General features: G+C 35.8%; 1 protein-coding gene across 2 annotated transcripts; it reads left to right on the forward strand.

The window, feature by feature from the left end:
- The first annotated feature begins 9,216 nt into the window (after positions 1-9,216).
- Positions 9,217-12,946, forward strand: LOC131640117 (RNA-binding protein CP33, chloroplastic-like). 2 transcript variants are annotated; one of them, XR_009295165.1, is made up of 5 exons: positions 9,217-9,657; positions 9,836-9,937; positions 11,041-11,337; positions 11,447-11,579; positions 11,696-12,946. XR_009295165.1 is itself a non-coding variant. In XM_058910524.1 (4 exons), exons 1-4 carry the CDS (start codon positions 9,244-9,246, stop codon positions 11,522-11,524), a joined length of 891 nt encoding a protein of 296 aa, XP_058766507.1. In that variant the 5' UTR covers positions 9,217-9,243; the 3' UTR covers positions 11,525-12,944. The 2 variants fall into 2 exon arrangements, 1 of the variants encoding a protein (XP_058766507.1); XM_058910524.1 differs by having other exon boundaries at positions 11,447-12,944.
- Positions 12,947-20,003: the final 7,057 nt, after the last annotated feature.

Here is a 20,003-nt window from a genome sequence, read left to right on the forward strand (position 1 = left end):
TACTCCAACCATTGATCTCAATTCTTCAAACTTTTCCTTGGAAAGAGCTTTGGTCATTATATCTGCAATCTGATTTTCTGAATTTCAATGCTCCAAACTGATTTCTTTTGACTTTTCAGCTTCTCTAATAGCATGATATTTAACTTTGATGTGTTTGGTTCTTCCATGTTGGACTGAATTCTTAGCTATGGCTATAGCAGATTTGTTATCCACCCATATGACAGTAGCTTTAGTTTGAAATTGTTCCACATTTGTTAAAATCTTCCTTAGCCAAATAGTTTGATTTGCTGCTGCAGCAGCAGAAATATACTCTGCTTCAGCTGATGATTGGGCGACAACTTCTTGTTTCTTTGAATTCTATGAGAACACAGCACTACCAAATGAGAAAACGTAACTAGAGGTACTTTTTGCATCATCTACACTTCCATCCAAGTCACTATCTGCATATCCTTGGAGGTCTCCACTCTCATTTTTCAAAAAACACAAACCATAATCAGATGTACCTTTTATGTACCTCAAAACTCTCTTAGCTGCACCAAGATGAACTTAACTTGGAGAATGCATGAACCTGGAAAGTAAACTAGCAGCAAACATTATATCAGGCCTGGTCGCTGAAAGATACAACAAACTTCCAATTATACTTCTATAAATAGAAGCATCTGCACTATTATCACCATCGTCCTTTGATAATTTTTCATTCACAACAAGAGGTGTGGGAACATACTTGCATTTATCCATATTAAACTTCTTTAATACCTCCAAAGCATATTTCTTTTGAGAAATAAAGATTCCAGCACTTGACTGAAAGATAACCATTCCAAGAAAATATTTAATTTCACCCAAATTTGTCATCTCAAATTCATTCTCCATATCTTGCTTGAATTGACTTAGAGAATTGGATTTATTCCCTATAACCAACAGATCATCGACATACAATGACACTATTAGTTGCAGTTCATTCTTCGACCTCTTCACATACAGAGTAGCCTCATTTTCACTTCTTTTAAAACCTTTTTGTAAAAGATAACCATCAATTCTGCTATACCATGCTCTTGGTGCTTGTTTTAAGCCATAGAGGGCTTTGTGAAGCTTGTAAACTTTATTTTCACTTCCTACAACCATAAAACCTTCAGGCTGGTCAACATAAATGTCTTCATTCCTAGAAAATATTTCATTTCACCCAAATTTGTCATCTCAAATTCATTCTCCATATCTTGCTTGAATTGACTTAGAGAATTGGATTTATTCCCTATAACCAACAGATCATCGACATACAATGACACTATTAGTTGCAGTTCATTCTTCGACCTCTTCACATACAGAGTAGCCTCATTTTCACTTCTTTTAAAACCTTTTTGCAAAAGATAACCATCAATTCTGCTATACCATGCTCTTGGTGCTTGTTTTAAGCCATAGAGGGCTTTGTGTAGCTTGTAAACTTTATTTTCACTTCCTACAACCATAAAACCTTCAGGCTGGTCAACATAAATGTCTTCATTCCAAGAAAATATTTCATTTCACCCAAATTTGTCATCTCAAATTCATTCTCCATATCTTGCTTGAATTGACTTAGAGAATTGGATTTATTCCCTATAACCAACAGATCATCGACATACAATGACACTATTAGTTGCAGTTCATTCTTCGACCTCTTCACATACAGAGTAGCCTCATTTTCACTTCTTTTAAAACCTTTTTGCAAAAGATAACCATCAATTTTGCTATACCATGCTCTTGGTGCTTGTTTTAAGCCATAGAGGGCTTTGTGAAGCTTGTAAACTTTATGTTCCCTTCCTACAACCATAAAACCTTCAGGCTGGTCAACATAAATGTCTTCATTCCAAGAAAATATTTCATTTCGCCCAAATTTGTCATCTCAAATTCATTCTCCATATCTTGCTTGAATTGACTTAGAGAATTGGATTTATTCCCTATAACCAACAGATCATCGACATACAATGACACTATTAGTTGCAGTTCATTCTTCGACCTCTTCACATACAGAGTAGCCTCATTTTCACTTCTTTTAAAACCTTTTTGCAAAAGATAACCATCAATTCTGCTATACCATGCTCTTGGTGCTTGTTTTAAGCCATAGAGGGCTTTGTGAAGCTTGTAAACTTTATTTTCATTTCCTACAACCATAAAACCTTCAGGCTGGTCAACATAAATGTCTTCATCATGCAATCTATTTAAAAAAGATGATTTAACATCAAAATGATAAATATTCCATCCCAATTTTGCTGCTAAGGCAACCAACAACCTAATTGTATCATGTCTTGCAACAGGTGCAAAGGTGTCTGAAAAATCAACACCGTGTTGTTGAAAATAACCTTTTACCACCAATTTGGCCTTAAGTTTATTTATAGAACCTTCAATATATATGCCCTCCTCACGTGGTCTTGAATATCCGGAGCATACTCATTAATTTGTTTTCTACGACCTGGATCACGCACAATCTCATTTGGATTAAACTCATTAACCACATTATTAAGCGGTGGTTCTAATTCAGCTTCCAGTTGCACAACATTCACATTCTCAGTATTTTCTCTATCAACCAAAAATCTCCTCATCTCTGAATAAAAGATAAAATAGTTAACAAATTTAAAAATAACCTTAAAAACCTATAATGAAAAGGTATCAACAAAGAAAACTAATTTATTAATAACCTAAATAACAACAAAATCTCTAAACCAATTTATAATGAAAAGCTATTTGGATATCTACAACTAATTTATAAACCAATTTTACATCAACAATTAGTAACCTAAGCTATTTTGACACAAAACTATTTTGATACAAAGCCATTTTGACAACACAGTAAAAAGACAAAAAAAAGCTAAATATAAACAAGAAATATCTTTGTAAATTGTATATAATGTCTTTCTCATATTTCTCATTAAAAAAGCTAAGAAGATAGACATCCTTTTTAATTTTTCAGCCCTTGCTATAGTCAATGGAGAAATTCTTAGTAACTATAACCTAAGAGTTATAGTAATTATATAAATTCTCATGCTTACAGCTTACTGTTAAGAAAAATTTTAATTAACATTTGCTTACTGTGTAACTATAACTCTTTAAGACCAATTTGTGAATAACCTAAATAACAACAAAATCTGCTCATCAAATCAAAACATTGCTATATACCAGAAACTAAAACAATAAATAAAAAACAATATTATACCGAAAGCCGAAAGCGTGTGATTTGCGAGATTTGCAATTGCGGCGGCAACGTAGTCGAAGAGACAAAGGGAGGAACAAGTAGGCGACGAAGGGAGGGAGAATATGGAGGGAGAAAGTCGACGGAGGGAGGGAGATGGCGAAAGGAGGGAGACAACCAGGAGGAAGGTGGGAGACGGCTTTTTTTCTTCTCCTGTTACGGTTCAACTTCTTCCCTTTTTTCCTTTTTTTTTATTTTTTTAATGAAATTTAATAATATAATATACCTATAAAAAGAATTTGGGCTGGGTAGAGCCCGGGCATAGGCCCACCCTTGCCGCATGGTGAAACCGCCCCTGGCCCTAAGGTAATTCCTCATTTTTATCGTATTTATTTCATAATTTAGAAATAAGTGATGTGATATGATGTATGTGATATGATGTAAATTGTGGGGTAGAAAATCTTAGAATAAGGTAGTTGTCACGAGAAATTGATGTTAGAGGTGGTAATGTATATATATTTGTGTTTTAGGATTATTAATATTATTATTATTTTAATAGTGATAATCATATGTTAAGTAAATAAATTGGATTTAATTAAATAATTATTTAATTGGAGAAGGGCAAGGTTGGAATTATGGTTTAGGGGTCCTAGGATCTGTGTTAGAATAAAATAGAATTGAGAAGATGGAAGATAAGACAAAACGTAGAAACAAAGATTTATCGTAGAAGAGAGAAGAAGAGAAAAGAGAACGAAGAGGATAGGGCAAAGAAAGTACACTATAGGAGTCAAGAACCGTCAAATCCAAGGTAAGGGTGGGGTTCAGACTCTCTAATAGGTGGTATAATAGTAGGTATGTAGTGATATGTAAGTTAGGTTTTGGTGTAGGTTGTTTTGATTTAATCCGTTGAAACTGGCTATAATCGATGAAATTGATGTTTTGATTTGATTAGAAATACATGGTTATGTATGTGTTAGGGTTAAATAAGTTTTTGGTCCCTATAAATATTGCAGTTTTCATTTTTAGTCCCTCCCTGCCTTTAGGCAACAGTTTTTACAAAAATAGCGTTGGCAAAACCAGCTAAAAACTGCAATATTTATAGGGACCAAAAACTTATTTATTCTTAGAAATTATAAGCATCAATGCATTTTAATGTGTTTCAAAACTTAATTTTTGTGTGTAAAAGATGAAATCCTATAACAGGAAGAAGTTGCAGATTTTTCACTATCACAGTGTGGTAATCGATTTACCATTGTGGGAAATTGATTTCCTAAAACGAAAAACACTTATTGTTGTTGTTGGACTGTTGGAAATCAATTTATCACTGTGGAAATCGATTTATTGTGCGTAAATTTCAAAAATTAGCCTATGGAAGTGAGGAAATCGATTTCCATTATTGGGGAATCGATTTCCTGAAGCTGGCAGCATTTTTTTCATAACTTATAAAGTCCATAACTTTTGACTCGGGTGTCCGTTTGACACACCGTTTGAACTGTTGAAAGCTGAAAACATTTTCTACAACATGGTGATAATTTTGATAATAGTAAAAGAACACTTTTTCAGAATAATTTTGATAATAGTAAAATAACATTTTTTGTTGAAGGCTTATGCCTTGTTATTGCCCATTATCTGACATTTTGGTGAGGGCTTATGCCCTGTTGGTACAACATGCATTGAGTCGGTGTTAGTCCCGTTGCATTACATTATTGAAGAATGGGTGTTTTAACGTTGAAGAAGTATGAATTATATGATGATATAAATGATGATTTGTGAGTGCTTGTGTATATTGTTGTGCATTTATATTGTTGACGATGGTATAAATTAATGAGGCCTGAATTGCGATAGCCTGCATGAGATATCTGTTGCATAGTTACTATCATATAACTTATTATATTGTTATGATATCTCACCCCTTCTGTTTGAATGTTACCTCTACGTGGGTAACGCCCATGTGAAAAGGATTGTTGAGCTACGAAGTGGTGCTTAGTATTGCATGGATTGAGTCGGGTCTTGCTCTGATATGTAACACAGGGGATGAACGCTTGCGTTTGCTATTATGTTGTAATTGTTTTGAAAGATTTTGAGAGTATTAGAAACTCCTTTTTTGAAAATGTTGTGATGTTGGCACTTTAAGTTGTCGAAGACGATGATTATTTTGTGTGATTTATTTCCGTTGCATTAATAAAGTGAAGTTGAACAGAGCGATGATTTCAATGTCGGTTCATCCGTATGTATGTGTTATGTATCTTTTGTTTAAATTTTGAGCAAATAATATGACATTGATGATGTAGCATCCTATTTGATTTTGATTTTGATTGAGAATTTTTAATTAATCTGATTTTTAATTAATTATCGATGGGGAAAATAGGGTGTTAAACCTAATATTATATACTTTACTAATATTTGAGATATTTCCGGGTCTTTTATATTTCAAAGTTGCAAGTATGTTTTTCGGTTGCACAATATTCAATGTCATGTCATAAACACATTCCTTCTCGTCCTACATGAGGCGACATGCAATTGGATGCACGACTAACTTTTCACACATGTCATGGTTATGTAATTAACATATCACATTAAATATTCATTTTTTATTTGCCAACATATAACCTCACAACTTAAAGAGACGCTAACATTTTTTTGAACCAGAGTTATCTTGTTTGAATTTTCAAAGAGGAGTTATATACTTCCCACTTCTTTCGCATCTCACCGTCATAACTGCAACTCTTATATCTGAACCATTATCGGACCTTCCGATTACAACACTAAACCTCAATTTGGATGCCTCCGTACAAATCCATTGAAGCATGTGATCACGAAATTCAAACTCTTGTCCATTTGTAAATTGGTTGCCAACATCTACCTCTTTCACAACAACATGTTTGGCATTCAGAGACACAATAGATTTAGGGAAAATATCGCAATGCTCCATATCTAATGAAAACAATAACATAAAATTTTCAATACAAATGAAATTGAAAACAGATTGGTGGAAAATCAAAACAAACAGACTATAGAAATGCATTTCTTGAGAAATACATACATAATTTGAAAATACATTTTCGGATTCAACGTAAGTTTTTCAACTAAAAAACAAGATTAATGTGAGCAATAAGGCTTGAACTAAACAATCTTTACCTGAAATTCTAGCTTATTTTGTTCCTTTTGTTGTGATGAAACACAAGAATTTGTTGTGATGAAACACAAGAATGAAGGTTTGGAGTGAGAATCTTAATTAAGAATGAAATGGTTTTTTGAAAGGGTTTTGAGCAAAAATTGGTATGAGGTTTGATCATGCATATGACTATTTTATTAAAGTCACGTATGATAATTCTGGAAATGCAACTTCGAAAATAACTAACATGCAAAGGTGACATGTTTTCAAATTCCCGCTTGAAAACTTTGGAAACGCATTTCGGAAAATCCACTAGGATGCTCAATAACAAAAAAATTGATTGAATTTACTCGGAGATGTATATACGGAATAAAATTTTGAAAAAAATAGAGTGAAACTCATTTGAGACGTTATTTAGTGTGACAAAAGGTGCGTCTGGAGAAACATCTCTGAAATATGAGGGGCAATTTTAAAAATCCAAGGGTATTTTTTTGGTGAGATTAGTAATCCCCAACAATGAATTGAGTTTACATTTTTCATTGCTCCATATGAATTATGCCCCCTCAACTCTTGGATAAGTTAATTGAGAATAAGTGTGTGATTCTCTTTTAACAACCTTCATGAAATATATAAAGGCATCGGCGTATAACTCTTTTGTAGAAGAATTTACTACATCATTTCATGCATCCATTATTCTTTCAACTATTAAGCTTGCCTTGATCATCTTTCCGTCTTCGAACTTAATCTGTTTCGTCTCTACCGCGGGTTTATCCTGACTTCTTGGTCCTTCAACATTTTCTGACATACCTCTAAAGCCCAAGTACCATTTTCCTATTTTTTGCTCTCTAGAAATGCAAACTCGACAAAATAAGTCTTCTTAATAAAGGTAACACAGACAATTTCCAACAGTGGAAGCCTGTATTTTTTGGTCTTATATTTTGAATCAATGATTAGCACAATTGGAAAGATGTTGAACAACTTGATGGATGCCCGACTACCTTTTCACACATGTCATGGTTATGTAATCAACATATCACATTAAATATTCGTCCATTTGTTATTTGCCAACATATAACCGCGCAACTTAAAGAGACATTCACATTTTTCTAACCAGAGTTATCTTGTTTGAGTTTTCATGGAGGAATTATACACTTCCACTTCTTTCGCATCTCACTGTCATAACTGCAACTTTTTTATCTGAACCATTATCAAACCTTTCGATTACAACACTAAACCTCAATTTGGATGCCTCCGTACAAATCCATTGAAGCATGTGATCACGAAATTCAAACTCTTGTCCATTTGTAAATTGGTTGTCAACATTTACCTCTTTAACAACAACATGTTTGGCATTCAGAGACATAATATGTTTGGGAAAAATATTGGAATGGTCCATATCTAATGAAAGTAAAAATATAAAATGTTCAAAATCAAAAGAAATTGAAAACAAATTGGAGGAAAATGAAAACAAAAAGACTAGAGAAATGCATTTATGGAGAAATACATACAAAATCCGGAAATACATTTTTTTGGATTCACCGTAAGTTTTTCAGCTACAAAACAAGATTAATGTGAGCAATGAGGCTTGAAATAAATAATCTTTACCTGTCATTCTAGCTTATTTTGCTCCTTTTGTTGTGATGAAACACAAGAATGAAGGTTTGGAGTGAAAATCTTAATTTAGAATGAAATGGTTTTTTGAAAGGGTTTGAGTAAAAATTGATATGAGGTCTGATCATGCATATGACTGTTTTATTAAAATCACGTTTGATAATTCTGGAAATGCAACTCCGAAAATTACTAACATGCAAAGGTGACATGTTTTCAAATTCCCACTTCAAAACTCTAGAAATGTATTTCTGAAAAATCCACTTAGACGCTCAATGATAAAAAATTGATAGATCTTCCTAGACATGCATATGCGAAATAAACTTAAAAAAAAAGAAAAAAATGACACTCATTAGCGTTATTCAGTGAGACAAAGAGTGTGTCTGGAAAAACATCTCTTTGAGGAGTAATTTTGAAAATCCATAGAGTATTTTTCACCTCTTAGAATAAGATTAGTGATCCTCAACAATAAATTGATTTTACCTTTTGCATTCCTCATATAACTTATTTTCTTGGTCCTCGTAAATTCATATTTAACTCTTTTTTCAAACTTTAAATTTATTCTATATATCAAAATAAAAAACGGTTTATAGTTGAAAGTTTCTCAACCCACCCCATGATTATCTTACACACCATACAAAATTTTAATTTTGGCCCCAGTTTCTGTAGATGCACATCCAGAAGCACCTCATATTTTGAAAAAATTTGCTTTCTTCCGTAGATGCATCTACGAAAGCGTATAAAACACAGTGAAACTTGGAATTTCCCAGTTAATTGGGAAAATTCCAAGATCCGTAGATGCATCTACGTAACACACAAAATACATTATTGGCAAAACCCATCAAACATTTTCGTAGATGTAACTACGGAAGATTTTTCTCAATTAATTGAGAATTTGGAATTTTCCCAATTAATCAAACCCAAATTAATTAATTTGTAATTTAATTCGAGATTTTCTCAATAGTTAAAACATAGTGAAATTTGGGATTTTTCCAATTAATTGAGAAAATTCTAAATTAAGTTACAAATTAATTGAGAAAATTCTAAATTAATTTCTCAATAAATTGGGAAAATCTCAAATTAATTAAGTTAATGAAATTTTTAGTAGATGTATATTTTCTCAATTAATTGAGAAAATCTCACGTTTTACTATGTTCTAAGGGGTTCCGTAGATGTAACTATAGAAAAAACCAATTTTTTTTAAAAGTTGTTTCTAAAGATGGATCTTACGAAAACACTAAGATAGTTTTGTGAATTCGGTGGTGCGTGATAAATGCATAATTATCTTATAATTTATAATTTTGTGAATTTGGTAATGCGTGATAAATGCATAATTATCTTATAGTTTTTACTGTACAAAATGTTGAACATAGCAATCATATCCATGGCTCGTGCAACCAATGCTTCCTCCCCTATCTACCACCACAAACTCTTCAACTTCTCCTCTACCCATTCACCCATTCCCCACACCCTCAACTTCCCACTCACAACAACAACCAGTTCCTCAAAACCCCTCATTCTAAATCCCCAGTTACTCAACCCTCCTTCTTTCAAACTCCACCCTCTTCACCCACCATCATTTTCCTTACATCAATTCGAATATACTGAAGAAGAAGAAGAAAATGATCCTAAAACTGAAACTAAAACCTCACCGAATTCAGACCCAAAATCGTCGCAATCAAAGAGACTCTTTGTTGGTAACTTGCCATTTTCATTATCTTCTTCCCAATTGGCTCAACTCTTTGTAGAAGCCGGAAACGTTGTGTCTGTAGAGGTTTGCAACTGTCCTAACCCTATTGTTTGATCGATAATGGGGAAATACCCAAATTAGGGTTTATAAAACTTTATCATTTTAGTCCTTTCACTGCCAGTATTTGAAATAATCCCTGAAATTGCAAAACTTTAATCAAATTTGTCTCCTTTCTGGTTGTGTTTGGTTTTGAGTTATGCAGATTGCGCATGATGACATTGGGGATAGAAGCAGAGGATTTGCGTTTGTTACAATGGGGAGCGTGGAGGATGCTGAAGAAGCAATTCGAATGTTTGAGGGCACTGTAAGTCTCTGTTGTTGATTACAATTCATTTTTTATAAATAAAGAATCCATATTTGAGAGAAGGAAGCAATTTCATTTTAGAACTATCTAGACAATATGATATCTACATGTTTTGATTGACGGCGAGTTTCTTGAATCACAGTCGTGTTGTGCAACAACCTGCACTATCACTTGAACCAGGTTTGTATATTATTTGGTGTTCAGGTTTATATTAGAAGATGGAGATAGACATTAAGGCCATAATGATTTGGTGTTTAACCAAGGGTTAGTTGTAAATTAGTTAGGGTCAATTTCATGTTTTCTTGTCTTATTATCATTTGAGCAGAAATTAGGCCCTGTTTGGACAAATGGCTTAATTAAGCGCTTATAACCAGTGTAGTCATGATCGAGTGTTGCATTGTAAGATCATAAGATCTAGCATGCTAAGAATGTCTGAGAGTGCTACGATTAGAGAAAGATAGTTTCCGTCGCCTGTGTGGTCAAGATTGAGCTTTTTGAAGCCTGATCGTAAAAAAAAGGTGTTGGGACAATTGTGTGTGTGTGTGTGTGTGTGTGTGTGTGTGTGTGTGTGTGTGTGTGTGTATATATATATATATATATATATATATATATATATATATATATATATATATATATATATATATATATATATATATATATATATATATATATATATATATATATATATATATATATATATATATATATATATATCTTCGGTAGGATCTTATATGCCGTGCTAACGATCTGAGTTTTACAATCTTTTACAAGGCAAGCGATCCTACTTATTGCTTATAACTCAAGTTTTTATCTATAGGCTATTTCTACCACAAAAACCAAAATAAAGTCAAACTTTTTAGTACAAGTTATAGACTGTTTTCATAAGCTATCATGAATGAAGAACTTATGAAATTGAAAACATCTTATGGACATGTATCAGTAGATAAGCTCAAATATGTCAATCTAAGTTGACCAATTGTTCAATTACAATTCTCATCGAATTGGCTTTATGTTCCAAATTATCAATCGCAACTGTACTGTTTACGGCATTGAGCAAACAATGATAACTCAATTTTAATGGCCATGGCTATGATGGTGAACAGAATGTTGGAGGTAGAGTTATTAAGGTAAACTTCCCAGAAGTGCCTAGAGTAGGCAAAAGTGCAAAAATGGGCTCAAACTATAGAGGTTATGTAGACAGCCCTCACAAAATCTATGCCGGAAACCTCGGTTGGGATATGACTTCCCAGGATCTTAGAGAAGCCTTTGCTAAGCAGAAAGGCTTACTGAGTGCCAAGGTTATCTATGAAAGGAACACCGGAAAATCTCGCGGATATGGGTTTGTTTCGTTCGAAACTGCTGAGGATGTAAAAGCTGCTTTGATTGCTATGAACGGCGTGGTACGAACAAGTTTTTTCAGTTTTTAGTTTTGCAACTTTTGTTCATCTTGTGATATCTCAATCTAACTACGTAACAACTTTCTTTGAATGTATAACTTAATGTTTTCAGGAGGTACAAGGCCGGCCTTTACGAATGAAATTGGCTCTTGATAATAAGAAGCCTTTATCGCCTCCGGTAATTGATTAAAATAAAGGAAGTAATGTTGATAGCTTGAAAATGCTGTTTGGAATAAACAAATGAGGTACATAAGTTATGGCTTTTCCACCCTTTGAATACTCTTCAATTTTGTCCTAAGTGGTCTCTCATGTCATATTTTTCTGTCAATTACTAATCACATTGGCATACACTAACTACAAGATCAACGTCAATTCTTTTGATATTGTAATGATGGTAAGGGACCAGAACCCAGTTCCTCTACAACCGACTTTACTGTGCAGTCCGACTGAAGACCAACCGACAATAACGATCTCCTGTTGACTGCATTGTAAATCCCTAGTCCACAATATTATGTTAGTAGTCCTCCAAAAAGTAATGAATGTAGAACGGTAATCATGTTTATTTTGCTCTTCAAAGATATATTTGATCTACATTAGTCTTTCATTAAGCATCCACATCAATTTTTTTCTTCAATAGTTTTGATGTCATCTTAGGGAGTAGCTGACAAAAGATATATTGTTACAGGTTGATTTTGATGTTTGATGAACCTTTGAAAACCATTTTCATATGTTTATGATTGAAAGAAATGTTATATTCATGAACATGAGAGTTCTACTGTTTTTTATGAACGCGAGAAATTGTGTTAGTTGAATAAATTGAATATCTTTTGCGCTCATCTCAAAAGACTAATTTCTCGAGTCGGAGAAGGGCACAATGTAAGGCAAAGAAAAGGTGTGACATCCGAATTTTTTTTCTTCTCATACACACCTTTAGGGAGGGGCGAAGTTAGGTTGGGTAAAATAAAAACCATTGAGCCATTCAGATAAAGCTGAGAAAATTTTCTTGTATTGATTCAAATTTATTTAACTTATTTTGATTAATATGCAGTACCTGAATCAAATCAAGTTGCGCTTTTTCTTTTTTCTGAGTTGGACGCTAATCAGCTACATCTCTGGAGCACCTATGAGCCACAAATTGCCTCTAATCAAAGCCATAAACCGACCATAATGTCTCATAATGTCGCTTGCCAAATAAATATCAAACTCCCCTTTGATTTCTTATTCCTGCCCATCAACACGAAGGGGCTAAAGAAGGAGAAAAGTATCTTCAACCAAGTATCTTCAACCATAATAACAACACAACCTAACTAAAATATTGTGGAACAAATTCCAAAAGCAAAATAACAATTGTTCGGTTTATAAATCAGATATTTGCAATCAAGTCAGAGAATAAGGTTTTGTTATAGTGGAACAAATTTATGGCATGGCGGAGAGGCAGTAGATTTGTAAGGATAGGACTTCAATGCGTAAGCCACAACTTAAATTTGTGGCTGAATAAAAAGTTGCTTCCTCCCGAAGAGGACAAGTGGATATGTAGTAATTATTAAATTGTTTTTCTTCACCCACCTCCTAACCTTCTTGCCCACCTCTGGTGAATTTACCACACTACCCCTTGTTTCGGAAGTTCATTTCCGAAAAAGTACTTTTTTTTTGTAAAAATAGGTGTTTTCGGAAATGTATCTCCGAAAACGTGTTTTTTTTAATATAAAATATTGCTTTCGGAGATGCATCTCCGAAATAAAGTTACTTTTCAGAAAATGTGGTGTTTTCGGAAGTTCATCTCCGAACGCACCCCCCTTGAGGGAATTCGGAAATGAACCTCCGAATTTATGTCTGGACAGAAGAAAAATGAAAAACAACAACGATTCGCTTTATTTAATCGGGTGAAGATTACAACGATAATATTACTGAAAATTAAAGTTACATATTAAAGTTACATATTTGTGTCATTTGTGTTTTATGGTGTGAAGAGGATGAAGAAGAGTGTGTAGTATTTATAGACTTATTGGAGCATTGATGGCCCAACAAACCTTATCCTGCCTCAGGGGACTTTTCGGAAATGAACTTCCGAAAATAGGAGGCAGAGATGTATATTTCGGAAGTTCATTTCCGAATTATGCAGAAACAGACATAAATTTTGCATTTTGTTGATTGCTTAGTGTGTTGTGTAAATTGAACAAATGGAAGGTACATTAAACATAAATTAGACAAAGATGACATAAAACATACTTATATTATATATGTATTGAATCGGTCCTATTTTACATGATAAACAACAATACATACAAAAATGGTCATTACAAAACGATCCGGAACGAACTAAAATTCACCGAACCAATCGGTAGATCCTAAGTCCAAAATAGACACGTTTTTCGACCGCTCTCTATTTTGCTCACGCTCTTGGCTTTCTTCAAACTCCGCCATTCTTGAAACGAAAGGATCCGGCCAAGTCTCCGCCTCATTTGAACGATGTGCGGTCCATTGACAACAAGTAGCCGGTATAGGACACCCCGGTTTCAAAAACACTTGGACGAAGTGCCGCGATCGTAGATACCCGATGCATATGATCCCGCCCGACGAGTCCAATGGCGGTCGACTATGAAGTGGAAAGAAAGTCTCACTTAGTCCAAACCTCGTCAAATCGACGCATACAATATCATATGCACTTGCTATGAGATGACCCATATCGGGGAATGACATCCACTTCGAGACCGGTAAGTGATGGAACAAGTGAATCATGAATTTTCGCAAACTTTTCTTGATTTTCATATAGTCGGCCGTAGATGTCCCGATACGAAGTCAACTCCGCAATAAGTTCCCGTCGGACTAAAGTGTGATTATTTTCCCCTTTACCGAGCAAACCCGCAACGGCCCGATATCCACAATTGCCGTCGCCTCCAACATCAACGATGTTATCGATATATTTGTGCATAAAAAGTGGCATCTCATCAATGTAGACAATGGGTATTTTTTTATCGGCGGTGTGCGAGGTGGCTTTGAAATACGGGCACCTTTGTTACCACTACACTTGGACTTAGGTGTCTCATGAATTTCCGGGAACGATGCATCAACATGTTCAAAGTAGGAAGGAGATCGTTTTGTTGACGTGTCATCTTGTGTAATTTTGGACTTTTTCGGTGCACCTTTCGTCTTAACCGGTTGAGATGGCGGTTTCAAATCGGTGATCTCCGTAAATGCGATCTTTCGCAATTGTTCTTTTATATGCATTTTTGTTGTGTCGTCCGCTTTAGCAAACTTCTCCATTATCACTTCCAACTCGTCAGAGATGGTGATTTTGGAGTCATTTTCTTTCGGCGGGTCAAAATCATCAAAACGAAGTTTCTTCCAATGGTCGGCTACCTCATCCATGCGTATGGGTGAATTCAACTTTTTCTTTTTTGCAAGTATACAAGCACATGGAAGGCCGTATGTCTTTCTAATGGTGCACCCACATAATGAACTATCCGTCCCCGTGGTCTCCGACCGCTTAGCTTCATGAAACAAAAAATTCAAACCCGTTCGAGATATGTTGTAAATCAATTGGGAGAATAGAATTTGGCCCTTATACCGGTGTTCCATAACCGTCTTGCTCCGACCGAACGATGTTTGAATTTCATTGTGTTTATTTTGGAGCATTTGGTTGACGCTGTCCCATCCCCGACACAAATCTCCCTTGCTATCACCCAACCACCTCTTGAAGACCGCATGTGCGGATTCAACTCGGTTAGTCGTGGTGCAACCAAGATGTCTAACCCGATTTGTCCAAGCGCACACGACTTTTTCTCTAACTTTGTCAAGAATGGTGGATTCGACGTAATGACAAAAAGTCTTAATGGAACCACACAAAGACCTAAATTGTACCAATTTCTTGGTATACACCTCTTCGGAGTATGCATCCAAAATTTCCCTCCATGTCGCCATTATCCTATCAACCACAACACCGGCTTTGACAACTTTACCATTTTCATCCGGCCTATCTTTTGTCCCAACCGCGGGTTTCAACTTGCTTCTCACGTTGCAAGTTATGTGATACCGGCAAAGTAAAGCGGTAGATGTCGGGAAGACGGTATCGACCGCATTCATCAAAGCATTGTCCCGATCGGTGACAATGACGTTTGGCATAACCTCTTGATCAACTAACAAAGACTTGCAAATTCCCAAGGCCCACGTAAAGTTGTCTTCTTTTTCACACTCCAAAAAAGCAAACCCCACCGAATAAGTCTTGTCCGTCGAGGTCACACCGACTATCTCTAGAAGCGGAAGCCTATATTTGTTTGTCTTGTACGTCGAATCCATGGCTAGAACGGTTGGAAATGTGTTGAATAATTTGATACTTTCGGGATGAGTCCAAAAAATATCACGCACCGTAACTTTATCCTCGGAGGTTCGGAAGCTTGAAACATATTTGTTATCGTCTAGTAGTTTCAAAAGTTGTTGCATTTCCGACCGAGGGCCCATATTCAATACTTTGAGATTGTGCCGTTCATTGTAAACTTGCTTGATATTTGAAACGCTATCCGGATTCTTACGCTTCAAATCGGCAAGTATGTTGCGAGGCGCCACTTTGACTATCGTTAGGTCCGATATCACATTCCTCTCTTCGCGGGACAAACGACACGCCATTGGATGTCTGTGTAACTTGACATCCAAGACATGATTATGAATTCCACAAATTACGGTTAACCGCCACAAATCATCAACCCTCCGAGTAGCACGCAACTTAAACGGACACCCGCACTTTCTCGATCCCGTGTCCTCGTGTTTTAGCACCCGATTTGATTGTACATAACTACCACCCCGTTCGCAATTCAAAACAACGAAAGCTTTCCGCCTACTATTTTCGTTGTCCGACCTTAAAATAACAATTCCAAATCCATGTTTGTTAGCTTCCTTCCAAACCCAATCAATCATTTGTTCGCGACTACCGAAGCTCCGATCATTTGTAAAATATTGCCGAACATCGACCGCATTGATCATAGGAGTAACGTCAATAACCGGATCATTATTAACGTTGACAATTTCCGGAACTAATACTCCATCGTCTCGCACAATGTTGTCCGGATGCACCATACCTAACAAATGAATAAATTAGCAAAATTGGCCAAAACTGTTTTTTTAACTGCCAGGGCATTGTTTACGGTGATTTCCGGTAAACAACCGCTAGTCCTCCAAACTATAATAAATATGATTTGGTTACTCGCAGGATCGACTAGATTGATCCTAGGACACATAGTCAATTAGATTGTTATCAATATTCTTTAGAACCATGTTCATGATTCGTTGTCTTCGACAAATGTTATTCGATTGAAAACATACACTTTTAGTGATGACTTGATTATATGTGATTATGACTTTAAAATGTAAACAACGCAGATAACGTAACATGCAATTCTGTTAAAAAGAATCTTAAAACATAAAACTGTTAAAGATCTTGAAAGTAAATAACATGAAAGTAAATAACATGAAAGTAAATAACATGAAAGTAAATAACATGAAAGTAAATAACATGAAAGTAAAGATACAGTAATGTAAATGACAAGAAGTAAGTAGAATGCAAGAATTTAAAGATATTCGAAAACGAAAAGCAATAAAAGATAATACTCATGTATTAAGATGGTGGTGTCATACGTACATTTTCTCAGCGAACTCGTTCTCGTTAACGCTTGATACTTGAGTAAATATGTGAGTGATTTGTACAAAATGAACACACGGAATTCTATCATAAAAACTCCTATTTATACTAGTTTCGACCATAACGGCCCTATGCTAATCCGCTGCCACGTTTCTCATAAGAACTTCCAGCGATGACATCTGTGAATAAGCAGTTACGCAACTATCTTCGAATTTCAAATCTTCCCGCCTGAGTCCATCTTCGACGCGTGGCAGTATGTTAATAACACTTACTAACAAACACGCTAAATAATAATACTTAAGCAAATTCATAAATTTTGTCTAAGTCTTCGAGGATATGTCCTTCCAATAGCTTTCAGTAGCCATCATCTTCATAAAAAACTTAGACATTTTTTACTATCGAAACATGGCCATCAGTAGCCATTTTATATTTCTCAGAGATGGTCATCAGTAACCACCTTGCCTTCGATCATACACTCCTTCGAAGCACATATATTTGTTCAACGAAATCTTCAGCTAACAAATTGCCCCCAATAAATGCCTGTTTCGAAGATCAACAGAAATAGGCGTTTTTTGCCATCATAAGATTTCGTCTCTTATTAAATTTTTGATAGTTCCAAGACTACTGACTAAACGTCATAATCATTGATAATCTCTGTTTCCGAAACGTCTTGTCATTCTCAAAATGTCTTCTCATAACTTACATTCCCACGTCCTTGACCTTACTTCCTGATTATTACTCCTATATACTAGGAGTAAAGCTGAATCTTTCGACCGCCATTGGATTAAATCATCATTCGCCACGTGTCCTTTGGGTTTTACCCAAAAGATTTAAAAAGGATTCCCGTTAAACCTTTAAATACTTTGGACTTGCACTCTTTTTATAACTTCTCATTCCTATTTCTCCGTCTTCTTCATCAAACAAAGGAACCAACATCTTCAAACTTTTCAAATCTGAATTTCTCAAAACTCGTCCGATGGCTTCACCTTCTAATGTTCTTCAACCTGCTCTAAAGCTCCAATCCACCACACGGTCTGGTGAACACGAACACATTCCAAACCCTAACGTTGAAGAAGTTCGCGCTATCTACGCTTCCCAGGTAATCATACCCTTTGAACTTTCTGGAAAATCTTTTGCTTTTATGGGTCCATTGCCGGGTGAAGATAACCAAACCCTAAGTAAGTTCTTCCCTGCTTATTATAAGACTAGGCCATTAGTGAGCAAAGCTAACACAAATGAAGAGGGTTGTTCTCCTTCAGGAGAATCTGCTAATGTTGAAGAAACTTCAACTGTAGCCCCTTTGGCTTTGCCAAAAATTAGGTTAAATTATATGACCAACTTTGTGAAAGTGTTTAGGTCACTCCCTTTAGCCAAAGATCCTGACTTGTACTTTGCCTGGTTAGAAAAAGTAGAGAAAAAGAAAGAATCTGACTGGAAATCGTTAGGAATCTACGATTTGATCCAACTATCAAAAACAGGCTTAACATATAACCAACCCATGCTAGTAGCAGCGGTCCATTTCTGGGATGCTTCCCACAACACTTTCCACCTCCCATGTGGAATGGTCACCCCTACTCTCTTCGATGTAGCTGCGATTACAGGACTTCGACCAACTGGGGAAGACTTTGATCCCACTGAGATGGATGTTGACACAATCGGTTTTAATAATTCGACAGTTACTTATACTGCGTTTATCCAACAACATCATGTTACCGCGAACGAAGAAGTCTCTGATAACGAACATATTGCCTTCTTGGCACTATGGCTTTCGCGATGTGCTTTCTGCTCAAGATCCATACAAGTTGCAAAGAGATATCTTTGCATGGCTAATCAATTGCATAATGGAAAAAAGCTCAATCTTGGCCAACTACTTCTGGGATTTCTTTATGAAAACCTTAGCGAAGCTGCAAACCTTACCAAGAATTACCAATCTGGTGCCTTACTTTATGCTGGACCTTTCTGGCTTTTGCAACTGTGGCTAAATGCTACGTTCGAAGCTCATCTTCCGTTTCGAGGGAAAGTCAAGGAGGAAGATGACAAAATCAGGAATCGAACTATTGAAGGAACTAGGTTGGCTTACCTAACTCCAAAAGAAGAGCCTGGGAAACTTCAAGAATACTTCTTAGCGTATATGATGATGTTTGCCCAGCGTCATCAATTCGATCCGTCTATGGCTCCGTTTGTACATAGAACCAAGGGTCCTGAATGGTTTACTCAGAAATTCCCACCAACATCTCAGGATCAACAAACTGAGCTTATGGAAATTTGGGAATCTTTTCTGACTCCGAGGTTGTTCCTCCACCGTCTTCGACCATCGAAAGGGCAATGCATCCTTGTGTGCTATCAACCAAATTTGGTTTCACGACAGTTTGGATTGGTCCAAATAAAACCAAAATGCTTATATGAGAAAAGGAGTCATATGTGCTTCCACACCTTATACTTGTCAGAAGAAGAATGTGAAACAAAAGTTAACAGATATGCTGACGTCACCAACCTTTCCCCTATTCCTTTCGAACCTTCCTTTTACTGTACACCAGACTTCCATCAATGGTGGACGAATTATTACACTTCTCAAATCTTTGATGCTGATAGTTTGACGCAGGAACTAACTGCAGCTTTTGCTGATGTGCAGGAGACTTTTCGTAAAGGTACTACAACTCATATTAAAGAAATACAAGCTTTCCAAAATTTTTTTGAAACTATCTATAGGCCTGATGATCTTAGTCGGACCGTTCGTGAGGCTGCAATCACTTTGCGCGAAAAATTTTCCGCCAAACTGGATAAGTTGAAATTGCCCTCGTATGTTCGACCAGAACTACGTTATGAAGTGGCTTTCAAACTTAATCCTCCAAAATTTCCTCCACTGCCAAGCGCGGATTTTGGTGTGGCTTTGAGCCCCCCTTTTCCAGATTGGTTTGTGTGTGGCAACGTTTTAAAAGATCTTCAAAACAGTAGTAAAAAACGTGCTGAACGGGTGGTTCCGACTAAGCATACCTTGGATACTTTCAAAGGACATCTCCATATAGATCTCGAACAC

Source organism: Vicia villosa, unplaced genomic scaffold (genome assembly GCF_029867415.1).
Source record: "Vicia villosa cultivar HV-30 ecotype Madison, WI unplaced genomic scaffold, Vvil1.0 ctg.002943F_1_1, whole genome shotgun sequence".
NCBI classification, from domain to species: Eukaryota; Viridiplantae; Streptophyta; class Magnoliopsida; order Fabales; family Fabaceae; genus Vicia; species Vicia villosa.